Source organism: Mus caroli, unplaced genomic scaffold, assembly GCF_978045245.1.
Source record: "Mus caroli unplaced genomic scaffold, Mus_caroli_1 scaffold_9, whole genome shotgun sequence".
In the NCBI taxonomy this organism is placed as follows: domain Eukaryota; kingdom Metazoa; phylum Chordata; class Mammalia; order Rodentia; family Muridae; genus Mus; species Mus caroli.
Window position 1 is genome coordinate 120,025,932 of NW_028227264.1, and position 23,600 is coordinate 120,049,531.

A 23,600-nucleotide genomic window follows, 5' to 3' on the forward strand; every position below is an offset into this window, starting at 1 on the left:
CCTTGGAGGGGAGGGGAGAGGCATTTCGAATACAAGCCTGCAGGACCTCGCTTGGCAACAAAGTATACAGGGCATGGCCACACCTTAACAGAGTGGGGTGCCTAAAACCTAAGGAACATTAGTAATTATGAATGATCAGGAAAGCTAAAGAAAAAGCACGGAAATTGATTCTCATGTACAAGCATGTCGAGTATACATACGGCCCCACACCTGTAATGCCAGCATTTGGGAGGCCCAGTAAGATCACTGTGAATTCAAGGCTAACCTGGGTGAAGATCTTGTCAGAAACAGGAGAAAGAGACAGACAGACAGACAGACAGACAGACAGACACACACACACACACACACACACACACACACAGGATGGGGCTGGGGGACAGAAAGAGGCATGAACAGAGAGAGAGAGAGAGAGAGAGAGAGAGAGATCATGCATTACTGGCTTCTGGAGAGCAGCATGACCCTGTAAAAACTCAATTTCTACTTCCCAGAAATGTGTGTGAGAGAGAAAGAGAGAGAGAGAGAGGGAGAGAGAGAGAGTAAGTTTCTATTGTGCAAAGGCACCCAGGCATGCAGTACTTTGTTACATCAACCCACAGAAAACGTACTACAGGACCTAGGGGGTTGGGGGGTGGGGGGAACCAGGGCCAACATTACAAATGGTAATGGAGGAAAAGTCAGAAAGTCAGGCCAACAAGATGAAGCCATTTGTTAGTTAAGGGGAAAAGCAACGGACTGGCAGTCAGGAAACCTGGCTCCCGTCGGGATAATGATGCTTGCGACCAGGAGCTGGACACTTAATTGCTCTCTGCTTTGACACTGTCACCTGCAGAACATGAAAGGCTGGGACTCCATAAGCTACGGACCAAATCTAGGCTCCTGGGGAAGTGGAACGCGAATCAGAGCAGCATTTTAATGCTTTCACAGTTTCCAGTTTGGGCACCGCAGGGGGCCTCAGTGACAGGACACAGGAACACAGCTGCGTCTTCATCTGCCGCCAGCCATGTCCACACCGGCAGGCTGCACACATTCAATGTGAACCCAGTAAGAACGGAAGAAGCCTGCCATGAAATAACAGCACCCTGCTCTGGTACTGGCTTATGGATGTTGTTCTTTGAAATGCTGGGTTTGCTTTTGTGGGGTTTGCTTGCTTGTTTGTTTTCATTACTAATATATAATAAATATATATAATTAAATAAATGTATATGCATATATATATGAACATTATTTGTTATTAAGAAATATTTTCTTAAGCTGGGCGTGGTAGCGCATGCCTGTAATCCCAGCACTTGGGAGGCAGAGGCAGGCGGATTTCTGAGTTCGAGGCCAGCCTGGTCTACAGAGTGAGTTCCAGGACAGCCAGGGCTATACAGAGAAACCCTGGCTCGAAAAAACAAAAACAACAACAACAACAAAAAAGAAATATTTTCTTTTAAAGTGCCAGTAGGAATAGTATTAGCCCAAAGAGGAAAAATAAAATCACTCTTGGAGAATACCATGGAGTAGGGACTCAGGCTCCAACAGGGCACTGGGTATATTACTCTCTATGTATCTACATATTCTCTAAAGGGCCTGCATAGTAATTACTTGTGGAGATGGTTCATTATATTCAGGTATAATCGCTGTCATCTAACTACTGAAATCCCAGACATGACCAGTAGAATACAGCGGGCCTTTCCTTTCTAAAGTGGTAAGGTCAGGCTAACGCTTTGCTTCAGGTGTATGCGTGTGTGTGAACATGCATGCATGTGTACATATGTGTTTGTGCACACATGCGTGTATGTGTGTGTGTGTATGCACGTGTGCACATAAAAAGATGCATGGAGGGAGACCCACTGCAGTGATAGTGTTGCCTACTGCAGGTGCTCCTAACAATGTCAAGGTGATAAGGTTTGGCTGCAGTCCACGCTAGAGACTGGGTTAGATGATCACAGTACAATTAAGAGGGTAGTTTGCTTATGTGGACACATAAAAATCTGTGTAAAACAAGTAACCGATGATTTAATTTTTATCTACTTCATCCATCTATCTATCTATCTATCTATCTATCTATCTATCTAATCTATTTAGATTTGAGGGTTGGCAATCAAACCCCAAAGCTCTGTACCTTCTACACCCATGATTAACCACGGAGCTACATCCCCAGCTTCTAAGTGCACGACTTTGAAGACAGACTTGAACGTATCCCAAAAGACAAACAGGTACTCAACGAGGCGCGGTGCGTGTGGCCTCAGGAAAAGCAGGTGTGTGCTGCACTTCTGTGCCAGTTTCCCTCCTTGGCCGCTCAAATTGGCACGACTCTTAATGCAGTAAAGTAGAGCTTACTCCAGGCAAGTCAGAAGCTGTGTGCCAAGCCCACCTATGATTCTGCTCGGGCTAGCCAGCTATTCATAAGAAGGAAATCTCAAGAATCACCCATACAGCCACAGGTAGGAAACACGGGCCCCTCTGCCAACGCTTGACAGCCAGGCCACGTTCTAGGATATTTAAAAGACATGACGTATCTCCGTGTCTGTGGAAACGGGCGAAGTTGAAAATTCTCAAGTAACTATTTTATATTTTATATTTCTGGTGATATATTTCTGAACCTATGTGGGATAAAAGTAGTTCACAGCATCATCTTTACACAGACACACACAGACAATTACACGCAGAGCTGGGAACCCAGAGTATGATAGCTAGGAGGTTTGGATAACAGCAACATCCTAGTTGAGAGAGTGTAACTCCAGTTTATACAGGCCAGAGCATCATTGTTCAGTAGTAGAGGCTTTGGGCTGATTCCCAGAGAAAAACAGGAGAAAAAGGCACCAGGGTGAGGGAGCTAGACAAAAATATACAAGGCATTTCTTACAACTACATGTGAGAGTCTCCAGGAAGACAAGGATCGTCCAGATTTTGGAGGAACGGGGGAGGAAGAAATAAATAAAATAAAATAAAATAAAGGCAAGAAAGCCACTTGAACAAATATCCACAGATAAGACTATCAAAAGATTCTCTTCCAACTCAATGCTTTCCTTCTCTAGGAACCTGGAGGAATGGAGAAGGCTTTTCTACTGGGGATGTGTGTGCATGTATATGTGTCTGTGTTTGTGTGTGTATGTGTATATGTGTGTATGTATGTGTTTGTGTCTGTATTTGTGTATGTGTGTGTGTATTTGTGTATGTGTGTGTAGGAGTGACTAAAACACAAACAATATAGGCAAAACACAGGATGTCTCAGAAATGATACCAAATCAGCTATTTTTTTTTAATAAAATGTGTTCTCAGATGCCATGATATTATGCAGAGCTTAGAGATGCTGCATTAAGTTAAAACCCATTCGTCCTGACAAAAATCTTATTAAGAGCCTTTAGCCCAGTCAGTCCAGTTATAAAGCCAGAGCAATGACCTTTCCCGGTTTGGCTAACTGGAACTGTATCCACACACGTTTGTCTCAGCTTTCTCATGGGAATTCCAGTTGGGGGACCTAGGGCTCTGGGGGGTGAGGACTGTGCTCACATTTGAGGGTTTCTACTTCAGATCCCAAAAGAGACAGAAAAACAAGTCAATTTATTGAGTGTTCACTATGTGCCAAGCACTGTGCATTGAGCTGTCCAGACCAGGAAGGGTGGGCCCGGTGTGTGGTGAGGATACAGGCTCAGGCCCCAGACATAACATCACTCTACCACCCTGCCTGTTCCCAATCACTGGCTTGGGAGGCCAGAAACAATTCAATGATTCAATGACTAAGGTCATGGGCAATCACGAAAGAAAAGACCTCAGGGAGGTAGCCCCCAGGACTCTCTTAAAGACAGCTACCCCCTGACAGCTGGTACTCCCAGGATGTAAGAGCATGCAAAGAGACTGCAGGAGCACTGAACCAAATTCTATTTAGAATACCCAAATGTATATATGATCAGGGCCAAAGTTAATACGAAACAAGCCTAAGTTGAGCAGCCAACCCCCCCCCCCAAATATATATGTAGAAGGAAGGACACTTGTTTTGTGAGCCCTGGCTGTACAATTGGTGGCTTTCAAATCTAGAAGCAAGAGCGCATACAAATATTCTTTAAGCGTTACGGTGTTTAGCACACTCTCTTTTCACCCCAGTTTTAGTCTGGGTAGATTCAGATGAAGGATTCGTTTTATCGAAGGTCTCCTCAGCTTACCAACCTTCTTCCTTCCCAACCTTCCCACTTAAAGAATATGCTTCTATAGACGTGGCTATACCTTTTTGTCTGGAGTCCCTACAACTGTCTGGTCACTTTCACTCCAAACAACCTTCAATGGGCCATGCCATCTACATGTTCTAGTAGAATGTGACAGCTACTACCTCAGGAGGTGAAGGTCTCCAAGTCTTCCTTCCCACGTTCACCACTCATCTCTCTCATTGCCACTAACATCACTTGTCTCTTTCTAAACATTACCCAGCTCAACACACAAGTGGCACCTCCAGTGTCAGAACTCTAACCTTCTAATACCAAATGCAGATGGAAATGAAGTATGAGTTAATGCTGCCTAACTTCAGGGGCAGGGGGGCTGTAGAGGTGGCTCAAAAGCTAGGGACAGTGGCTGTTCTTGCAGAAGACCTGGGTTTGGTTTCTTTGCACCCGCACGGTGGCTCACGACCCCAGCTCCACGGGATCTGACACCCTCTCTGGCCTCTGCAGGACTCGGGCTGACAAGGGGAAGTCCACCATGCATGTGTATAGGCAAAGAGATCCATGCACATGAAACAAATACCTCCGATGGGAGACAAGGGTGAGGGTGAAGATTTTGAGCAAAGTTTTGAAACTTAAATGGGTGACGTGAGCAAGTCCATTCTTTTGTTGTGCGACAGTGTTTTTATGGTTGAGACTTACTAGCGTCTCTTTAAGATTATATGTGTTCCAAGAGTTGTAAATCTCCTTCTTACCTTACTCTGATCTTCAGGAGGACACAGAAGGAACAACTGTCATCCCCAGGTATGATATGAACAGGTTGGACTGGAGAGATGGCTCAGTGGTTAACTAAGAACACCCAACTGCTCTGCCAGAGGTCCTGAATTCAATTCCCAGCACCCACATGGTGGCTCACAACCATCTGTAATGGGAGCTGATGCTGTCTGATGCTGTCTTCTGTCATGCAGGCTTATAGGCAAATAGAGTGCTCATGTACATAAATAAGCGACTCTTTAAAAATTTAACATCCAAACCATAAAGCTAGAAACTCATTAGGTCAGAAGCCAGCCAGATAAAATTTTCATTTCAAATATAGTGTTCCACCTAGCTTAACTGAGACCTGTGTATCAGCAGATTAGGAAAAAAACGAGACTTAAAAACACCTGGGATGCAATGGGAAAAGGGAAAACTGATTTGATGCATACCCACGGCTTTTAATCATAATGACACAAGTCACACCATCCTGAGCATCCCTTGGGAAGGAGGCTACTGCACAGGTATCAACAATGGCATGTCCCAGATACTATTGTAAATATTTAAGAGATCTGCCTAGGGAGGATGTGAGATGGACTCATGGTACCTGAGCACAGGTAACCAGCCATGTGGCAAAATGTAGATTAAAATGAATGGCTTATTTTAGTTCTGATCTAGTCAGAGCAGAGCCTAGCTATATGCCCAAAGTATTTATAAATATATTTTGAGTCTGAGTCTTATGTCTTGGAGCATGGGGCTGGAAGGAAGAACTGGGCATAACTTCTACATCCAGAAGAAGAAAATTAGGTTCAGAAATGTATACACACATACACACATATACACATATACATACTTATATGTACATATGCATACATACAAATACATGTACACATACACACATGTATACATATATACACATATACACATACATACATATACACACATACACAAACACACACACAGGCTAGCACTTGAAGAGTTAAGAGTGTTAAATAAAAAATGCTTTCTGCATTCAACAACCTCCCCATGAAACATTGGTAGTACACCCACTACCTCTCTACATCCATGTAAATTATATAAGATGCCCACGAAAGATTTTTCTAAAAGCATTATTGACTGATTTCCCCCCTTTTCTTTAATGTCGTGCTAGTAGTAAAGTGTATTGGTAAGGGAACGGAACACAAATAGGGCATTGGAATGAGTTTCTGTCTACAACATGAGAAACTACCTTAGAAAACTGTTTTATGAGGTTTAAACCAACAGTGAGTTCGTCTTTTGGGAGATGATCCAAAATTGGGTCAAAAAGTACTTTCAAGGGGCTGAGCTCAAATCTATTTTAGAAAGCAGACTGCCATTTCCAGAAGTAAAGAGGCGGAGGCAGGAGTGACACGAGGCGCAATCCTTTGGGGGCCTGTGAAATAGACCTATCACCAACTTACCAAACCTCAAAACATAAGCTCGCATTTGAAACTAATTGGGGGCAGTGCTTTAGAGACTGCAGGTTGTGTGCACTTAAACCCAGCACTCAGGAGGCAGAAGCAGGCAGATTTCTGAGTTCAAGGCCAGCCTGGTCTACAAAGTGAGTTCCAGGACAGCCAGGGCTATACAGAGAAGAAACCCTGTCTCAAAAAACAAACAAACAAACAAACAAACAAACAAAACCTGCAAACGGTCAGATTTAAGAGAAATCGAAAAGCCGAAGAATGAATGCCCATCTACATTCAGAGAGCTTGCTTTATAACATAGAGCTTATCTACAGTAAAGAAAAACTGCATTCTAGATGCTAAATATTAAATATTGCTTTGGCCTGAAATGGAATGAATGCCAAGAACTACAGCGAACGTATGCATGCTTGCTGGACAAAGCTGCTTGTGTATGTCTTCTCCTCACGGGGCTCCTCACACCAATGAGAAAGCTTTGTCGTGTACGCATGGGCCTGGCGACAGTGAGTGACTTGCTATCTGAGCCCAGGCAGGCTATTAATGACTCTGCCCGCTCAGTTCTCTCCAGTCTCCAGTGCTACAGGTCAGAGGTCAAACATGCATGCCTCTGACCAGCAAAGAGCTCATTTTTTTAAATACAAAGGGTATTCAAAAATACTTAAGTATGCAATGAAGCTGCCTTAAGACCAGGTAACTTAAAATATAGCTTCATAAACATAAATTGCACACAGCAATCAGTGCTCAGAAACACTAAGACCAACCTATAAGGAAGTGATATCTAAATAGAATGATCAAGGCCTTTCTAATTCCTCTTCTCCATAGAGCGTGGAAGGGACCATCAATGCCTGGATTTCCAAGCCTGTACTAATGGGATGAGGTGTCTCAAATCAAACTGTACTCATTTCCTGCTGTCTGAATATCTGCTGTAGCCTCGGGAAGAACACAGTACCGGCCCCCACCTCCACACCATCCATTCAGACATTACGTATTAAGTAGAGAAGTCCATTCAAATGAGGGGTTTCCTTTGCAGAATCCCCAGGCAAAACCAGGTCCCATCTACTTTGCTGGCCCTTACCGCCCCAGCCAGGACTTAGCACTGGTTTTACCCATATTATCCTTAGAAGACATTAGCCGGGGGCTGGTGAGATGGCTCAGTGGGTAAGAGCACCCGACTGCTCTTCCGAAGGTCCAGAGTTCAAATCCCAGCAACCACATGGTGGCTCACAACCATCTGTAATGAGATCTGACTCCCTCTTCTGGAGTGTCTGAAGACAGCTACAGTGTACTTACATATAATAAAAATAAATAAATCTTTAAAAAAAAAAAAAAAAGAAGACATTAGCCAAATTTGGGGGACTGGAGGAAGTCACACAATACCGGAGTCTCCTCCTGGGGATTAAATGGCGCAGCATCCAAGCAAGAGGTAAGCAGCACAAACAGGAGATCAAAGCCAAGTTCAGAAAGCCACTATTTCAGTGCAGGCCCCTGCCATATTCAAGCTCCACTGTCTGGGCAAAGTTACTGAAACCGTAATACACAGAATCTCGTGGACCTCTTTTAGACACCCGGGTAAGGCTGTCCTCTTGACATTTCCTTCCATTAAATTTATTACATGTGTCGGATGGTAGTGGCACACGTCTTTTAATCCCAGCACTCGGGAGGCAGGGACAGGTGGATCTCTAAGTTCAAGGCCAGTCTGGTCTATAGAGCAAGTTCCAAGACAGCCAATGCTATACAGAGAAACCCTGTCTCAAAAAACAAAAACCAACAAAACCAAAACTTGTTACATGCTTAAGGCATGGAAAGCTTTGTAACCTTTTAACAACCAGATAAGAATCTTCCAACATCATAAGCAAGCTCCTCCCAGGTGCATGCATTTAAAGAACTGTTATTCCACAACACACAATCTAATGCAGTAACAGATTTGGTGCAATTCTTTGAATTTAAATATGGACAAAAAGCCTTAGGCCCAGTATAACCTGAGGTTACTACTCAGTGTTAAGGAAACACTCATGAAAGGACAGTCGGGTTTTCTGCGAGTCCTGGGATGACGCTTCCACAGTTGTACGATTATACTTATTGTGAGAATGGATACATGCTGTGTAAGGAACAGTCTTCATTGTCATGGCCACATTCAGCTCCTCCTGCAGACAGTGTTTGGGACACTGTATATTCAGTTAATCTAAAGACCTTCTGTTAGACACGATTTCCCAGGCTTCTTCCCATCAAGCTGTTTCCCAGAGTTCGCCCCTTTCCTTGCTCCTACCTGGTTGAGCTGCTAATAGTGAACTGGCCAAAGGGGGACTGCACAGCAAAGAAGGAGCCCAAAGGCTCCATCATCAGTCAGTCCCTGGCTGATAGAACTGGCTGTAATAATAGGGGATCTTACGTCTTACAGCTACCAGTGCATGACACTCATTCACATGGACAAGGTTTCTTTAAAGTCCTGGAGTATGAGAAAATGCATGAATAAATGAAGGCAACCTGCACAAAGGAGGTTAGAATGAAGGGCAGAGGTCCTTCATCACACTGGCGAATAGAAGGGAGGCTCGATTTAATGCTATGAAAGGTTGAAATTTTGTGTGTGTGTATGTGTGTTTTAAAGATCACTTTATTGTACTGAACTTGGAAATGGAAGATGGCACAGCTAGATGATAGATTAAGGGTGCCACTCTAACAGACACTTGCCCTCTTTCAAACTCTGTCCATCATATGTCAGTGAGCGTCCATATTGATAGAATGGACATTCTGGAGCCCTGGAGCTTCCCTGAGGGCTTCACGGAGGCTTATTATCAACTGCATTTTTTTTTTCTGCTTTTCTGACACAAAAGAAAAAAAAATGATGACAGAGTCGAAATGATATTAAAATATTAGCTTTGGATGCTCTCTCATGACCAGGATGCTGTTATGACCTGGATGCCCTCTGGCCCACATCCCCTCCATCTTCACTACCCAACAGCAGCTTGCTCTTTGTTCTAAACTTTAGACTATACCTATGTGCTCACCTGTTCACACACATATATATGTATTCATCACAAGTTAGGATCTGCATATGAGAGAGAATGTGTGATTTTCTTTCTGGGTTACAAGTCCATCCATATTCCTGCAAATTCTACAACTTCATTTTTCTTTACGAGTGGATAACATTCCATTGTGTTTAAGTGCAGCACATTTTCAGTATGCACTCCTCTGTTGACGGACATTTGGCTTGTTCCATCTCGCTATTTTAGGTAGAGTGGAAGTAAACGTCAACTATATCTACTGACAAGACATGAAATATTCTTGTGCAACAGCTGGGTGGTGTGGAAGCTCTGCTGGTTTTTAAAAAGCATGTTATTATTAAAAGTTTTTAAGGGAAAATAAATGATCTTGTATTTACCAATTCCATTTAGCTGACTTCAAAAAAAAATTATATATCAAGGTTGTTTTGTCCCCTCTGGCCCCCATTCAACCTTAAAATTGTCTGCATTCTGCATTACTGGATAACTCTTCCTAAACATTGAAGTTACATTTCATTGTAAACAAGGCAAGTGTTAAGTAACAATGGGTACAAGTTTTTCAAAAGGAAGCATACATCTGGACAGTGAAGAAATGGAAATGGAGACCTAATGCTTTTCTGTCACGTAGATTTCCAGGTTTTTCAGCACATGGGTGCTTAGAATCCTTGAAAGAAAACAGTTTCCATTGGTCGGATGAGATCCAAATTTATTTTGAGTTAGTATCTCCTGCTAGGTCCTCAAATCATCACTTATGTTATGAGATGGCTACAAAGCCGGCAAGACAAAAACTCCCTTCTTGTTGATCTAGACTCTTCAAATGTGTGACTAACAAACAAAATGACATCACTTTCCTGTGTGCCGCAAGCCCTTTTTAATAAAAGTAAATGCCCCTGGAAGTAGGCGAAGTGGAAATGTATATTTTTAACTTAACATCCTGCACACACCCCATTGCCAAATAAAGACTATCGGCAGCCAAGGAAACAGCTGGGACCGTTAGTGACTTTCTAGTGACCCTCTAAAGTCGGCACCTGATCCTTGGGTCAGTTTCTGGGTCAATTTTATGACCTCCAGAATATTTTTTTTCCTTTTGAAAAAAATAAGCATTAATTTCTATTAAGGTGTATTTTCCTCTCTTGAAAAGGTTCTAAAAACAAACCAGGGAAAGGCACTGCTCGTCTTCGCCCTCTCATTCCATGTGCTATTCCCTTGCTTCTCTTCTCCCAGAAGCCCTACTGGCCTTCCTTTTTTTTTTTTTTTTTATGGTTACAATAGACATTTATTTAAAGTGTGACATAGGGTAGAATAATTCTTAAATTGTGATTTGGGTTGAAATAACTGTGAAAGTATGGTGAGACCGGGCAAACCCACAGATCTTAACTAAAAGATCACTTCTTTGCCCACTCTTCTCTCTCCTTTCTTTCCCGAATAACCTCTTTTAGATAGGGTTCAAGGTAGAATTTGTCCTCCTCATATTTTGTCCACTGATCCTTAGGCAAGATCTGATGCCTCATAGACAGGTCCAGGGCTCTCTTAATTCGAAACATCCTGTCATTATAAAGGTCCTCAGGAAGCCTTCTTATGGCTTCTTTTACATCTTCAGTTTCATGTAGTGTATCATCTCGCATTAACCCCAGTTTATTGAATCCTGCAGCATTATAATACCACTTTCGAAAACCATCCAGCCACTTGCTTGATGCTAAAACAGCAGATCGGCCGGCCATTTTGACCTGAGAGTGAAGCGCTGCCTTCTCCCTACTGGCCTTCCTAAGAAACATCTGGATGGGATGCTTCTCAAAGTGAAGAGAGCATCTTTCCTATTTCCTTATATGTCCCTGAGCCTGAATCCCACATTCTCAGATGTTTTCTAAACATTTTCTGCCTCTGGACCAGTTCAATGATAAGCACCTCTTCAAGGCAAAATGGAGACACACAGGTCCTACCTGGATGGTGTGGGTCAGAGAACTGACTACTGGGATGATACAGATGCTCTGAGATCTAGAACTGTCAAGTTTCTATAAGCACATACTAGGTAAACAGCAGAAAAAGTACTTTTCAAATTAAATTAAGGCACAACATCAAAACTACCATAAAGAGAAAGGGTTTTGGCATCAATGTAAAAAAATTTCCCTAGTGTGAACAGACATAAAACCTAATTTAACATCACCAGCAAGCAAGTCTTAACCTTGATGATAAGCAACAGACACACGCTGAAGACACGGTACACCAAGAGAATGTGGTCAGCATGGTGTGTGATTCTCACTGGGGCTCATGCCTAACTACTGCTGCTGTGTATATCATTGAAGTGCAGGCTGTGGTTAGCATTAAGGGGGGAGCATAACAAGGTGTTAAGTATGATCTCTAATGTTTACCAAGCGCCATACCTTGGGAGTTGGACTGAGCCTTCGCACACTTCTCACTTAACACTCACACAAATTCTGAGACTCCTACCTTGTCCAGAGGAGAAATGGAGCCTTGGAATGATCACATAATTTGTTCAAGATGATAGTTAGTTGAGTGGTGGGTCAAAAACTTGAACCCCCAAGCCCCCAAACCCTGCTCTTTGGCCTTGGCTATGAAGTGAATGTAAGTTCTGTTCTCTCCCTTCTTTTTATGTCTGAATTCTTATTTGCGCACACAGAGACTGAAAATCCAGAAGACGATCAAACTAAGAAATCTGAAAACTATTCAACCCAGCAGCAGAAGAGACCAAAGGAAGCAATGGACAATCGTGGTCCTAATCCTCGCTAGTCAAGATGCTCATGGGATCACTGGGCCCTCCAGTTCCTCATCCTCTCTCAGGGGCAGAGCTCTCTTCAGATTCACACATTTTTGGCAAACCAACTCTTGATTAAATACCCAACTACTGATCCTCGTTACATTAAACGCTCTTTTCCAGAGCAGGTTATGTAGGTTTGTAAGATTAATAAGACAGGGTGCGTATCAGGCCAAATTTATGATGCGGCATCTGAGAGGGATCCAACACTTGTCATGATTGGTAAAATACCCAAAGAAGGAGTCAAGGCTGAGAACAACAGTCATGTTAATTTGAATGGGAAGGGCAGGGAATTCTGTGGTGCAGTTTAAGAAGCAAGCAACAACAATAAACTAATGAAAGCCTGTGGTGAACAGCCCAGTCTGTCAGGGAGGTAGATGAGGGTCCAGATAGGTGATAGTCAACCGAGAGCTCAAGCACACACACATTGGTAAATGGAGGCTGAAGATGTGATTGGTGTGCTCCAGCAGCAGATGTGGGGGTGGGGTGTCTACTGAAAAAGGGAAGTTGCTACTTTACTCCAGAATTTTGTTGTTGATAAGAACACATTCTCGATTGGAAATCCTGAGTTTGGCTCCACCCCATCCTGACTACCACAGTGTACTTTTCTCTTTCATTTCCTCTTCCCCATTCCTTAATTACACACACTGTAGTAATCAGTGTGTGTGCACAAGCATACTGTTCTTTCTTTTTCTTTATTTCTTTAACGAAATGACATATGCTCGTTTTTGGTCTCCATCCGTTGGAGATGGTCTGGGGAGAGTCACTGAGTTCTGTGAAAATATTCCCTTTCGCTACTGGTGGCGTGCCCATCATGCACCCATATCTTAATAATCCAAGTGGGCTGTTTTGCTCTCATTGATTCAATTAAAAATAATCTCAACAACACAGAACTACCTGCCTACCTTGTTTCCTTGGAGAACTTTAATGGTTTTCACTTATTATGGAAACCAAAGACAATTTTGTAACTTTTCTGTATATAAATGTTACAAGCAAGGTGATCTGCCTTGAGAAGGGGTAAACTCCACTGGAAAAAGAATGGATCCTGGAACTCCCTTTGAGTCAAGCATCTTGTTTTTTAAATAAACTTCTTGTTTAAAAAAAAAAAAAAAAGATTCATAGGATTTTTTTTTTCAAAAGAACTTTAAAACAAAACCTACAAGAATAAAGGGAACAATCTGGCCTCTAAGTCAAATACCAAGACAATCCAGTCGGTTCAAAGCTGTATCTCCAACTCAAGGATATCGGTGGATTCAACTGTTGGAAGAGGAATCATCCCTGCATAAAGCACAGCCCATTTCCTATGGAAACTGCAGTGATTTACTCTCCATGCAAACTTCCCAGGAAGTAATGCCACTGAGTAGGAGGCCTCGCTATGACTGATTGCACAAGTCACCAGCAGAAGATATACAAGCAAAGAGGAAACACGTTGTCTAGAAAAAATATACCGTTTCCTTTGATTTCCTCTCCTAAGTGGAGGGACTCTTCTTCTAAGACCAGATCAGGGACTTGCTAAAATGCACCACACAAAACTTTCCATTCTTCCAGCCAGGAAAAATGAGAGACCAGGTAAGTCAATTGGGGGGGAATGGGGAGGGTCACACAGCTGTTCTCAGGAAGCCAAGGTCTCCATGACTGATGCTTCCAAGTTCTTCTTACCCAGCATGAAGAGCTAATGTTTACAGTCTAGTGACCCTCCAGATAAACAAGAACCCCTTAAGAAAAAAATTAGCCAGGCAGTGGTGGTGCATGCCTTTAATCCCAGCACTTGGAAGGCAGAGGCAGGCAGGTTTCTGAGTTCGAGGCCAGCCTGGTCTACAGAGTGAGTTCCAGGACAGCCAGGGCTACACACAGAGAAACCCTGTCTCAAAAAAATTTTTAAAACTTATACAATTTTAATTTGTTTCATGTTTAGTAGAAACAGCTTTGTGAGCCACAAAGGGAGAGGTCTCTGAAGCACTGGGGTAGGCTATAGTCAACCCGTCAACCACTTCTGGAACAGCAGAAGGTTTCAGAGAAGAGCAGACATGACTAAGACCTGTGGAGGTTAACTCAAGAACCTGAGAGCATACCCCAAAGGTGGTGGGTATGAAAAGCAGGGGGTTACTTGCCAGAAGGTATTTGCCTAGTTCATTTCCTCTGTAACTGCTTACAGCTTATTTCATTTTAGCCTTACTAATCTTGACTTCAAAGATCTTTGACTGACTATTAGAAAAAGTATACAGGTCTTTCTTGTTGTGTCATCAGCAGGACTGGGTGTGCATTCAGAGTCCAGATACTCAGGAAATATCAGGCAGGCCTGCAGTTAGCCTGTATGACTTAGTGACATGTCAGCACTGTGCTGGCGACAGTTGAACAGCAGCGGTATTTTCTGATTTCCAGGAGCAAGTTTGTGATTCCTGCCCAGTAACTGAACTGTGAGTGCAGATAAGAAGTCGGACACCATCAGACTAGAAAGAGAGACCATCAGATTACAGTGTGAGCCGTCTGGGGACACTCACAGGTATGAACAACTTGCAACCAATCAGCTAGAGACCATCAGACTACAGTGTGAGCCGTCTGGGGACACTCACAGGTATGAACAACCTGCAACCAATCAGCTAGAGACCATCAGACTACAGTGTGAGCCGTCTGGGGACACTCACAGGTATGAACAACCTGCAACCAATCAGCTAAAGACCATCAGACTACAGTGTGAGTCGTCTGGGGACACTCACAGGTATGAACAACTTGCAACCAATCAGCTAGACCTGGAGTTTAGAAGCTTTGAAATTCTAAGCCTGGCGCTTTAGAGGTATTTTTAAATGCTAAAGTCCTCTTAGCAACAGCTTCTGACCTCTCCATGTAGAGCTTTTCTGTTCTATCCTGTCCATACTCTCCACCCAAAGAACAGGAGGGCATGATGAAGTAGCTTGTTCACACCAGGGAAGTTGGTTAACATTTAAAGAACAAACTTACTGGGCAATGAGTAAGAAATGTTCCTTTATGGGGGGGGGGGGGGGGCAGAAGGATTGGAGAGAGTCATACCAGAAAAGAGAACAAATGGGTTGTGTAAAGATGATGGGGGGGGGGGGGGGGAGTGGAGTGAAGATTCTCCATGTCCTGAGCATTTGTGGAAGGAGGAGGCAGCCTAGGGGGCTATTGTTTAAGGCACTGGGCTTTAGACTGAAGGATGGCCCCGAAGATACAACTTGGAGAGAATTCACTTCTTGGGAAATAGTCTAAATAAAATGCATTCACTTTAAGGTTACATTGCAGCACTGAGATGTTTTTAATCTAAACATCATCCCTGCTTCCTTGTGCTAAGAAATCTAATCCTAACACATGTGGGAGCAGAGGGGAAAAAATACAAGATGAATAAATTAAATGAAAGAGAACACCAAAGTATAAATAGAAAGCCATGCAGAACTGGGGGAGAAAGGGCCGGGCAAACTAGCAGGGGAAACACAGCCCAGAAGAGCAGGAAGGAACGGTACAAGGGAGGGCAGGCACAAACTGGGGAAATGCTTTGGGGGAGGGGAGCAAAGAAGCAAGGCAGACTGGCTGGGGCCAGAGAAGCCAGCCACCTTCTTGAGAAACAGCCTTGGAGACGCCAGTGGGAAGGACATTCCAGGAGAAGGTGGGTAAGGTCTCTGGCACCCGTGCCTCTCTTGTCCCTAGGCAGAATAATCATTAAAGTTTGCTGGGAACACTGGAAATTACACCTGCTTCCTGAAGAAGTCAGTGTGCTAAAGAACACACAGAGACCACCTAGAAAAGAAGATTCGACCGAAAGGAGAGCCGGAGAGGAAACCAGAGAGAGAGAAAAACATTTCTGAATAATGATCTCATCCATGTTTCCTCTGAGTGCTATCGGCCTCAGAGGCAACTTCTGAGGGTTCAGGATACCTTTGACTCTAGTGACCCAACCCACAAACTCTTTGTTACTCTTTAAGGGAGAGTGAAGACTCCTTTGGTGTAGCAAGAGAAAGAAGAAAGGAGGAAACATGCTGTGAAATTGTGGAGCCGAATGGTAAGGAGTTGTCATAGGTCCCCCAACCTTGGTCTTCCAAGGCTTACCAAGTCAGAAATTATCAAGTCACACCATCCATGTAGAAAACAAAAACTATTGTTTTCATTTTAGCTTTTAAGATACTCTTTTCCTGTTAAGCACGGGAACTGTATCTCCTTACTCACCCATTTCCTAGGTCTGCCTCTTGGCCGTTTTTCTCCAATGGTCTCTGCTTTCTGCAAAATGAAAAAAAAAGAAAAGAAAAGAAGCCATGTAGTCTCCTGCCTGGCATTGTTTATAAGCACTGTACCAAGGAATACATTCCCAGCTAGAATGGTCCGGACTGCAGGTGAGGCATCAAGAATGTCTTAGCAACCTCCTTCTCTTGTACACTTCATTCCTCTGGTTTTCCGTGGCTGCTGCTTCTTCACTGTTTGCTGCATGCTATAGAGGTATCTATGCAACCCCTCACCATAAAAGACTCCCGCGGAGTGACCTCCGCTGAAATTCATGAATATGCCTTTGTTTCTGATTATACAAAAGAAATATTCCCACATCCCATAATTTATGCAAATTAGTACTTTACAGAATGAATATTCCCTCAGTGGTCAAGACACTCCTTTTGCAACCAGTTAGAAAAATTGATATGGACATATTAATTTTAAATAATAAAACAGTTCTCTCTGCATTATTATGGAAAGCAAGCCTGAATGTAAGAACTAATACATAAACGCTTTAATATGAAGCAGTAAACATCTGCCAACTACCAAATGACTAATTTCCTGTTCTATGCCCCAAAGCACCTGCCAATCATCCAGCCTCAAGTAGGAAGAGAAATGGAGGGAGGTGGGGAGGGACAGAGAGAGGATGAGAAATGGAGGGAGGTGGGGAGGGACAGAGAGAGGATGAGAAATGGAGGGAGGTGGGGCGGGACAGAGAGAGGATGGAGGAGAGAAATGGAGAGAGGTGGGGAGGGACAGAGAGAGGATGAGAAATGGAGGGAGGTGGGGTGGGACAGAGAGAGGATGAGAAATGGAGGGAGGTGGGGTGGGACAGAGAGAGGATGGAGGAAAGAAATGGAGGGAGGTGGGGCAGGACAGAGAGGATGGAGGAGAGAAATGGAGGGAGGTGGGGAGGGATAGAGAGAGGATGAGAAATGGAGGGAGGTGGGGTGGGACAGAGAGAGGATGGAGGAGAGAAATGGAGGGAGGTGGGGAGGGACAGAGAGAGGATGAGAAATGGAGGGAGGTGGGGTGGGACAGAGAGAGGATGAGAAATGGAGGGAGGTGGGGTGGGACAGAGAGAGGATGGAGGAAAGAAATGGAGGGAGGTGGGGCGGAACAGAGAGAGGATGGAGGAGAGAAATGGAGGGAGGTGGGGCGGGACAGAGAGAGGATGGAGGAGAGAAATGGAGGGAGGTGGGGAGGGACAGAGAGAGGATGAGAAATGGAGGGAGATGGGGTGGGACAGAGAGAGGATGAGAAATGGAGGTAGGTGGAGCGGGACAGAGAGGATGGAGGAAAGAAATGGAGGGAGGTGGGGCGGAACAGAGAGAGGATGGAGGAGAGAAATGGAGGGGGGTGGGGAGGGACAGAGAGAGAATGAGAAATGGAGGGAGGTGGGGCAGGACAGAGAGAGGATGGAGGAGAGAAATGGAGGGAGGTGGGGCAGGACAGAGAGAGGATGGAGGAAAGAAATGGAGGGAGGTGGGGCGGAACAGAGAGAGGATGGAGGAGAGAAATGGAGGGGGGTGGGGAGGGACAGAGAGAGGATGAGAAATGGAGGGAGGTGGGGCAGGACAGAGAGAGGATGGAGGAGAGAAATGGAGGGGGGTGGGGAGGGATAGAGAGAGGATGAGAAATGGAGAGAGGTGGGGCGGGACTGAGAGAGGATGGAGGAGAGAAATGGAGGGAGGTGGGGAGGGATAGAGAGAGGATGAGAAATGGAGGGAGGCTGGGCGGGACAGAGAGAGGATGAGAAATGGAGGGAGGTGGGGCGGGACTGAGAGAGGATGGAGGAGAGAAATGGAGGGAGGTGGGGCGGGACTGAGAGAGGATGAGAAATGGAGGGGGGTGGGGAGAGAAGATGGAGGAAAGAAATGGAGGGGGTGGGGAGGGACAGAGAGAGGATGAAAAAACACCACGAAAATCACCAATCACAGAGATTTAAACCACGGCTGCAGAAAAATAATTGATTATAGATTGGCATTCTTAACAGTAATTTCACATTCAACATGAACTTGACATTAATCCATTTCCTCTTGAGTTTGCTTCATTGCTATACTGAATAGATTTTTTTCCTGATATTATTCATTTCTATTTTATTCCAATTTTAACATTCATAAAGTAACTAATTAGCCTTAGCCACCCTGACTCCAATCCCTAAGTGCATCAATGCGCGCACACACACACACACACACACACACACACCATCTACCTTCTTTAAGAAGCACAAGTTTGAGGTTGGAGAGATGGCTCAGTGGTTAAGAGCACTGTCTGCTCTTTCAGAGGTCCTGAGTTCAATTCCCAGCAACCACATAGTGACTCATAACCATCTATAATGGGATCCGATGCCCTCCTCTAGTGAGTCTGAAGAGAACAACAGTGTACTCATATAAATATAAATAGACTTATCTCATTTCTAACAGAAATTTCAGTAGCTTTTAGGATCTTTAGCTAACTGTAAGATTTGAGTCTGCCAATTGCTTCTGGCTTTGATCACAGTCAACCAAGGATTCCTTTATGGTCAAAGTTAGAGCACTGCCTCACCTTTTAGTCATGAGAGCATGGATCTTAAGGTAAGTGAAGGCTGGGGACAGCCAGAAAACCACAAACCCTTTTCAAATTGTCCCCTGCATGGCTGAAGGTGTCTCTCTCATTTTATAAAGCTTAGGTCCAAGACCTTTCTCTGACATCGTAGCTTCATGACCTGTTCCTGGAAGCCTTAATTGGATTTCCTCAGTAAAGTAGAAGTAAACTTAGCTTTGAGGGGGACATCAAGGTACCTGAAAGTGTCCACCCCACACAAGATGCTCAAAACTGTCTTTTCATACCTAACAGGGTAGAAGGCTTGAGGCAAATATTTCCTTCAAGCCGCTCCAATCCCACAGGCAGTTGAATCCACACAAAACTATTCCAGTATACTTGACTTTGTCTCCTCTAGAAGGAAACTTTACAGAAAAGCCTGGCTGTGTACAGTGAGTTGTAAAGGCGCAGAGTCCCCTGGGAGAGAGCGTCATGGGAGCTCATCTTTGGATGCAGCTTAGAGTCCACAGTTTACCCAGGAATGAATTACAGGAACATGAAACACAGGAAGACATTCTCATTCCAACTGGGGTGGTCCCCCGAGTGGAGGGAAAGCTGTTATTAACCTCGAAGGTAGCAGGGCTTTATCAGGTATTTCTGTTTAATTCTTACATCCTCGGGACTACGATGTGACCTGGTTGTATCTGAAATCTACTGAAGAAAAGGACGGGGATTTTTTTTGTTTTTTTAAAAAAAGATCTCCCTACACTTTACAGTCTGAGAAAACAGATCTCTCAAAGAGGGGGGTGTGGGGGGAACCTTGCAAATAAGATAAGTTTTAAACCACTATGCCATTTACAAAAAGCCCATTGAGAAATAAAATTCATACCATTAAGGAAAGGGCACAAGATGACGGTTATCATTCTGACTTGTTAAAAGTAAGTGCGTTCCCCTGGTCTGAAAGGCTGGTGTCCCATGTAAACTGAAACCCTCTTCTGAGATGACATCTAGAAAGAACACGCTGGCTGCTGCTGTGTGGCCCGATCTGGGAGGCTCGCTTGTTCTTTAAAGCCCACATTACGGAAACATTCTGACCCAATCCACAAAGGCTGCAAAACAAGCTGGGGGTTTAGTTTGTAAACCTGAGTAGCTCCAGTATATTTTATTCAGATACTGGAAAAAATGGTGCCTTGAACAGGCTTTTGTATGTGTCTTTAACGCTCACTGGGGCACACTCACTGGGGCTCTCTCTTTCACAGAAGGCAAACAAAGCCCTGAGGGTTACTTGGTTTGAAGCACCAACATATACAACTCTGTAAAGGCGATTATTTACCTTGCTTTCTCCGGGATAGATTTTTGTGTCTGTACTCCATCCACACACATGGTTAATTGAGACATGACTAGTTCTAAGTGTTTTTCTGCTGTTATAGAGGGAAAGAGAACCAGTAGGCTTTCTGCCTTGGAGAAAACAAAAATTTCAGACTTACCAGCACCATGACACTGGTATCCACATTCCCCATACCTCTAGGTGCTTTCTTCCTTGGCTGCCTTCATTATATTATATTCCTTATGCCTTGGGAAGGCGCATAGTTCAGAATTGTATCCTAAATTTTAAGTGTTTAGAAACAAGTCCATGGAAGCCTGAGATGACACTAAATGGGAGATGTATCTTTCTTTAAGAGGTGCTGGTACTCCAAGCCTGTGGTTTATTTCCTGATTTTAAAAAATTAAAACAGAAAATTTACCTTGTGAACATCTCCCCTGATTTGGGGGATGGCGATGAAGGTTGGCGCCGATATATTGGAGGCAGTTTTCACTGCCTGTTTGTGAAAGGAAGAAAAAGAGAGATGAAGGGAGGAAGGAGGTGGGAGAGGTGGGGGAGGTGAGGAAGAGAGACAGTGGGGGAGGGAAAAGGATGGGGAAGCAAGAAACACTGTGTGGGGGTGGGGTGAGTTCCCTATTCCCATCAAACCTCAGGAGCTTGGTAAAACTTTAAAGCCATCTCTTACAGCCTTTACATTTGACACACAAGGAAACATTTGGATTATGACAATCCCCAAACCTTATGGGTTATTTTGGGGCCCAGGGTCTCTGAGCATTAGTGGCAAAACACACAACGTTTTTCATGTCTTGGAGACAGCCACACTTGGATACTGTATAAACACAGGGCAATCCCCAGAAATGGAATGATGACCTTCAGAGGGGTTTGAACTCTGGACATGTGGCAGTTTACAATTTTGAATCAGGTTTATCATTTGTGAAGACCACAGTGATCTTCACACTTTAAATGACCAATCTATTTATGAGGGGCCCAGCAAGAATGCAGTATTGAACAGGAACTCAAATGTAATATAGCACTTCTACTTTTAAACACTGCCCTTACAGCGAGTCCCTACCGAGTCTGTGGGTCTCCAAGAACACTTCTACTCAAGTAGGGCAGTCATTCCCTCCCCAGAGTCCCACTTCATGGGACATTCAATGATGTGGCGGACTTCTATACAGGGAGTAGAACTTGACTCAACCTGATGGAAAGTCCGAAAAGGTCTTTTCTTCACAGAGATGGTCTCATATACAAAACGAAATGGCCAGAGGCAAGGTGTGAGAAGAAGGAATTTTAGAAAGGGAAAAGACCAAGAAAAGAACATTTTAAAGAGGAGAAAGAAAGCACCCTGGGATAAATGAGTAGTCACAACAAAGTATTTTCAATATTCTTATATCCCCATTAAGAAATGAATGAGAGCAGAGGCTGGGAAACAAGAGTCTAATACAAGTCTAACTTCAGGTCAAGCTTAGACATTTAGATAGCTATTCAATTTTTACCATTCTAAATTGTCTCATTGTATGTTTCTGTTCTAGTGAATGTTACCTACGAGCCAGGAATCCCTATTTCAAACTAGTAAGTGTTTGAACAACAGAAAGAGAAGTTAAAACAAACAAACAAACACGGCTGCATGTGAAAGAGGCTTGTCTTGTCTTCCAATATCTGCATTTCATTTAAAAAAAAAAAAAAAGATTTAACCAAGCTTGAGTGTATAAAACATAAGGACATCTAATCAAAACCTAGAAAAATAAACTCTTTCAGGTTCTCTGTAATAATACAAAACCTAGAAGGTAAACTCTTTCAGCTTCTTAATAATAAGTGTGAACCAGTCTACACTAGCATTGAATCCAGCTGAACCAATCACTTGGACTAAACAATGGGTAAAATCTCATTTCATCATTTTGATAACCCAGTTCTGTGGTTTCCCAAGGTTAAGTATGACCATTTTTAGTCTTGAAAAGATACAATTCCCATCATGCATTGCGGCTCACGCTCGTATACCCAAGGAATGGAGTGCCCGAGTTCTCCTGGTATTATTTCGCTTATCTGCTTCCACATACATACACAGTAACTTAAAAACCAAAGCTGAAATTGTAGGAAGAGTTCTCTCCTCCAAAGCTGGAGACTTCCCTACTCTAAACTGACTCCCTACCTCTTTCGCCACCAGATAAAATAGCAATGACATAAATAAAGGTTTACAGGAAAGCTGGGGGTATAGTCCAGTGGTCAAGCGCTCTCCTAGCGTGTGCAAGGTCTCTGATTTCACTTGGGTCACTAAAAGATAAGCAAAGAAATAAATGGCAGAATATGCCATTCAAAATCGTTCAGTGTGTGAAACTATACAAGTAAACATAAACCAGATTTAAAATATTGCTGGTTCTCTATTCACCCTTCTCTCCGGGTTAACCGAGCACAGGTACTTGGCTAAGAACTTTAGCACCTGGGGATCCGAATTTAGTTTCCACCCCATGTAAGCTCCGTGGTTCCAAGATGAACTCTGTAAATGGCAAAAAAGTGTCAGCTCACAAGACAAGGCAGGTTTGAATGACTTAACCGGCATAAAATGTTCCTCGTCACTCCGTCTTTTCTTAACAAAGAGCTGAAAGGCAATAGAGTCCCAGTGTGGAGCCTTCAGTCTCCTCTGCAAAGTGATCTGTTTAGACCCTGAATAGAGATGGGCCAAAGATATAGGTCAGCTAAAGTAATGGGGGGGGGGGTAGGGCTATGGAGGAAAGAGGTAAGAGGGCTGGTAGTTTCCAGAGAAATAGGAATGTGGGTCTCCCTGGCGTCAAGTAACTGGATAAAATAACCCTGATATATCCGAATCTCCCCGATTTGCATCCCATTCCAAGGATGGTTGGATGGCAGTGTCATGTAGAACTTATAGCTGCATTAAGGCTTTTTCTTCCCTGGCAAAGTGGAGCTTTAAAAACTGAGTTTACTGTTGAAGTAAGTCAACGCCAAGTATTAAGAGGGCAGAGGCAATAGCTGCATACTCCTTCATGATACCTGCCTTCTAGAAGTATGCTCGGCTGGGATCCTGAGTCTCACACAAGAACTTACCTGCTTATTAAAACACACAGCAATCACATATTAGTCACACTAGTGCTGTAGAAACTATGGGCTAGAGCCTTATGGTCATCCCCAGGGTCATCTTGGATGAATCAGCAAAGACTGCCTTCGGTCCCTCTCTTCCATGGACTTCAATGCTCTAAAGACACTCCTTTCTGGGCTGGAGAGATGGCTCAGTGGTTAAGAGCACTGACTACTCTTCCAGAGGGTCCTGAGTTCAATTCCCAGCAACCACATGGTGGCTCACAAGCATCTGCAATGGGGTCTGAGGCCCTCTTCTAGTGTGTCTGAAAAGAGCAATGGTGTACTCATATACACTAAATGAATAAATTAAAAAAAAAAAAGAAACAGAAACTCCTGTCCTCATTC

At 43.7% G+C, this 23,600-nt stretch overlaps 1 protein-coding gene and 1 pseudogene across 1 annotated transcript in view; both read right to left on the bottom strand.

The window, feature by feature from the left end:
- Hmga2 (high mobility group AT-hook 2) overlaps positions 1 to 23,600 on the bottom strand; it is a 114,204-nt gene that overhangs the window by 83,584 nt on the left and 7,020 nt on the right. Inside the window, exon 3 of the mRNA XM_021174849.3 lies at positions 16,280 to 16,330. Within this exon, the coding sequence (XP_021030508.1) occupies positions 16,280 to 16,330 (51 nt within the window). The remainder of the gene's footprint in view (positions 1 to 16,279; positions 16,331 to 23,600) is intronic.
- LOC110303671 (cytochrome b-c1 complex subunit 7 pseudogene) lies at positions 10,577 to 11,076 on the bottom strand (annotated as a pseudogene).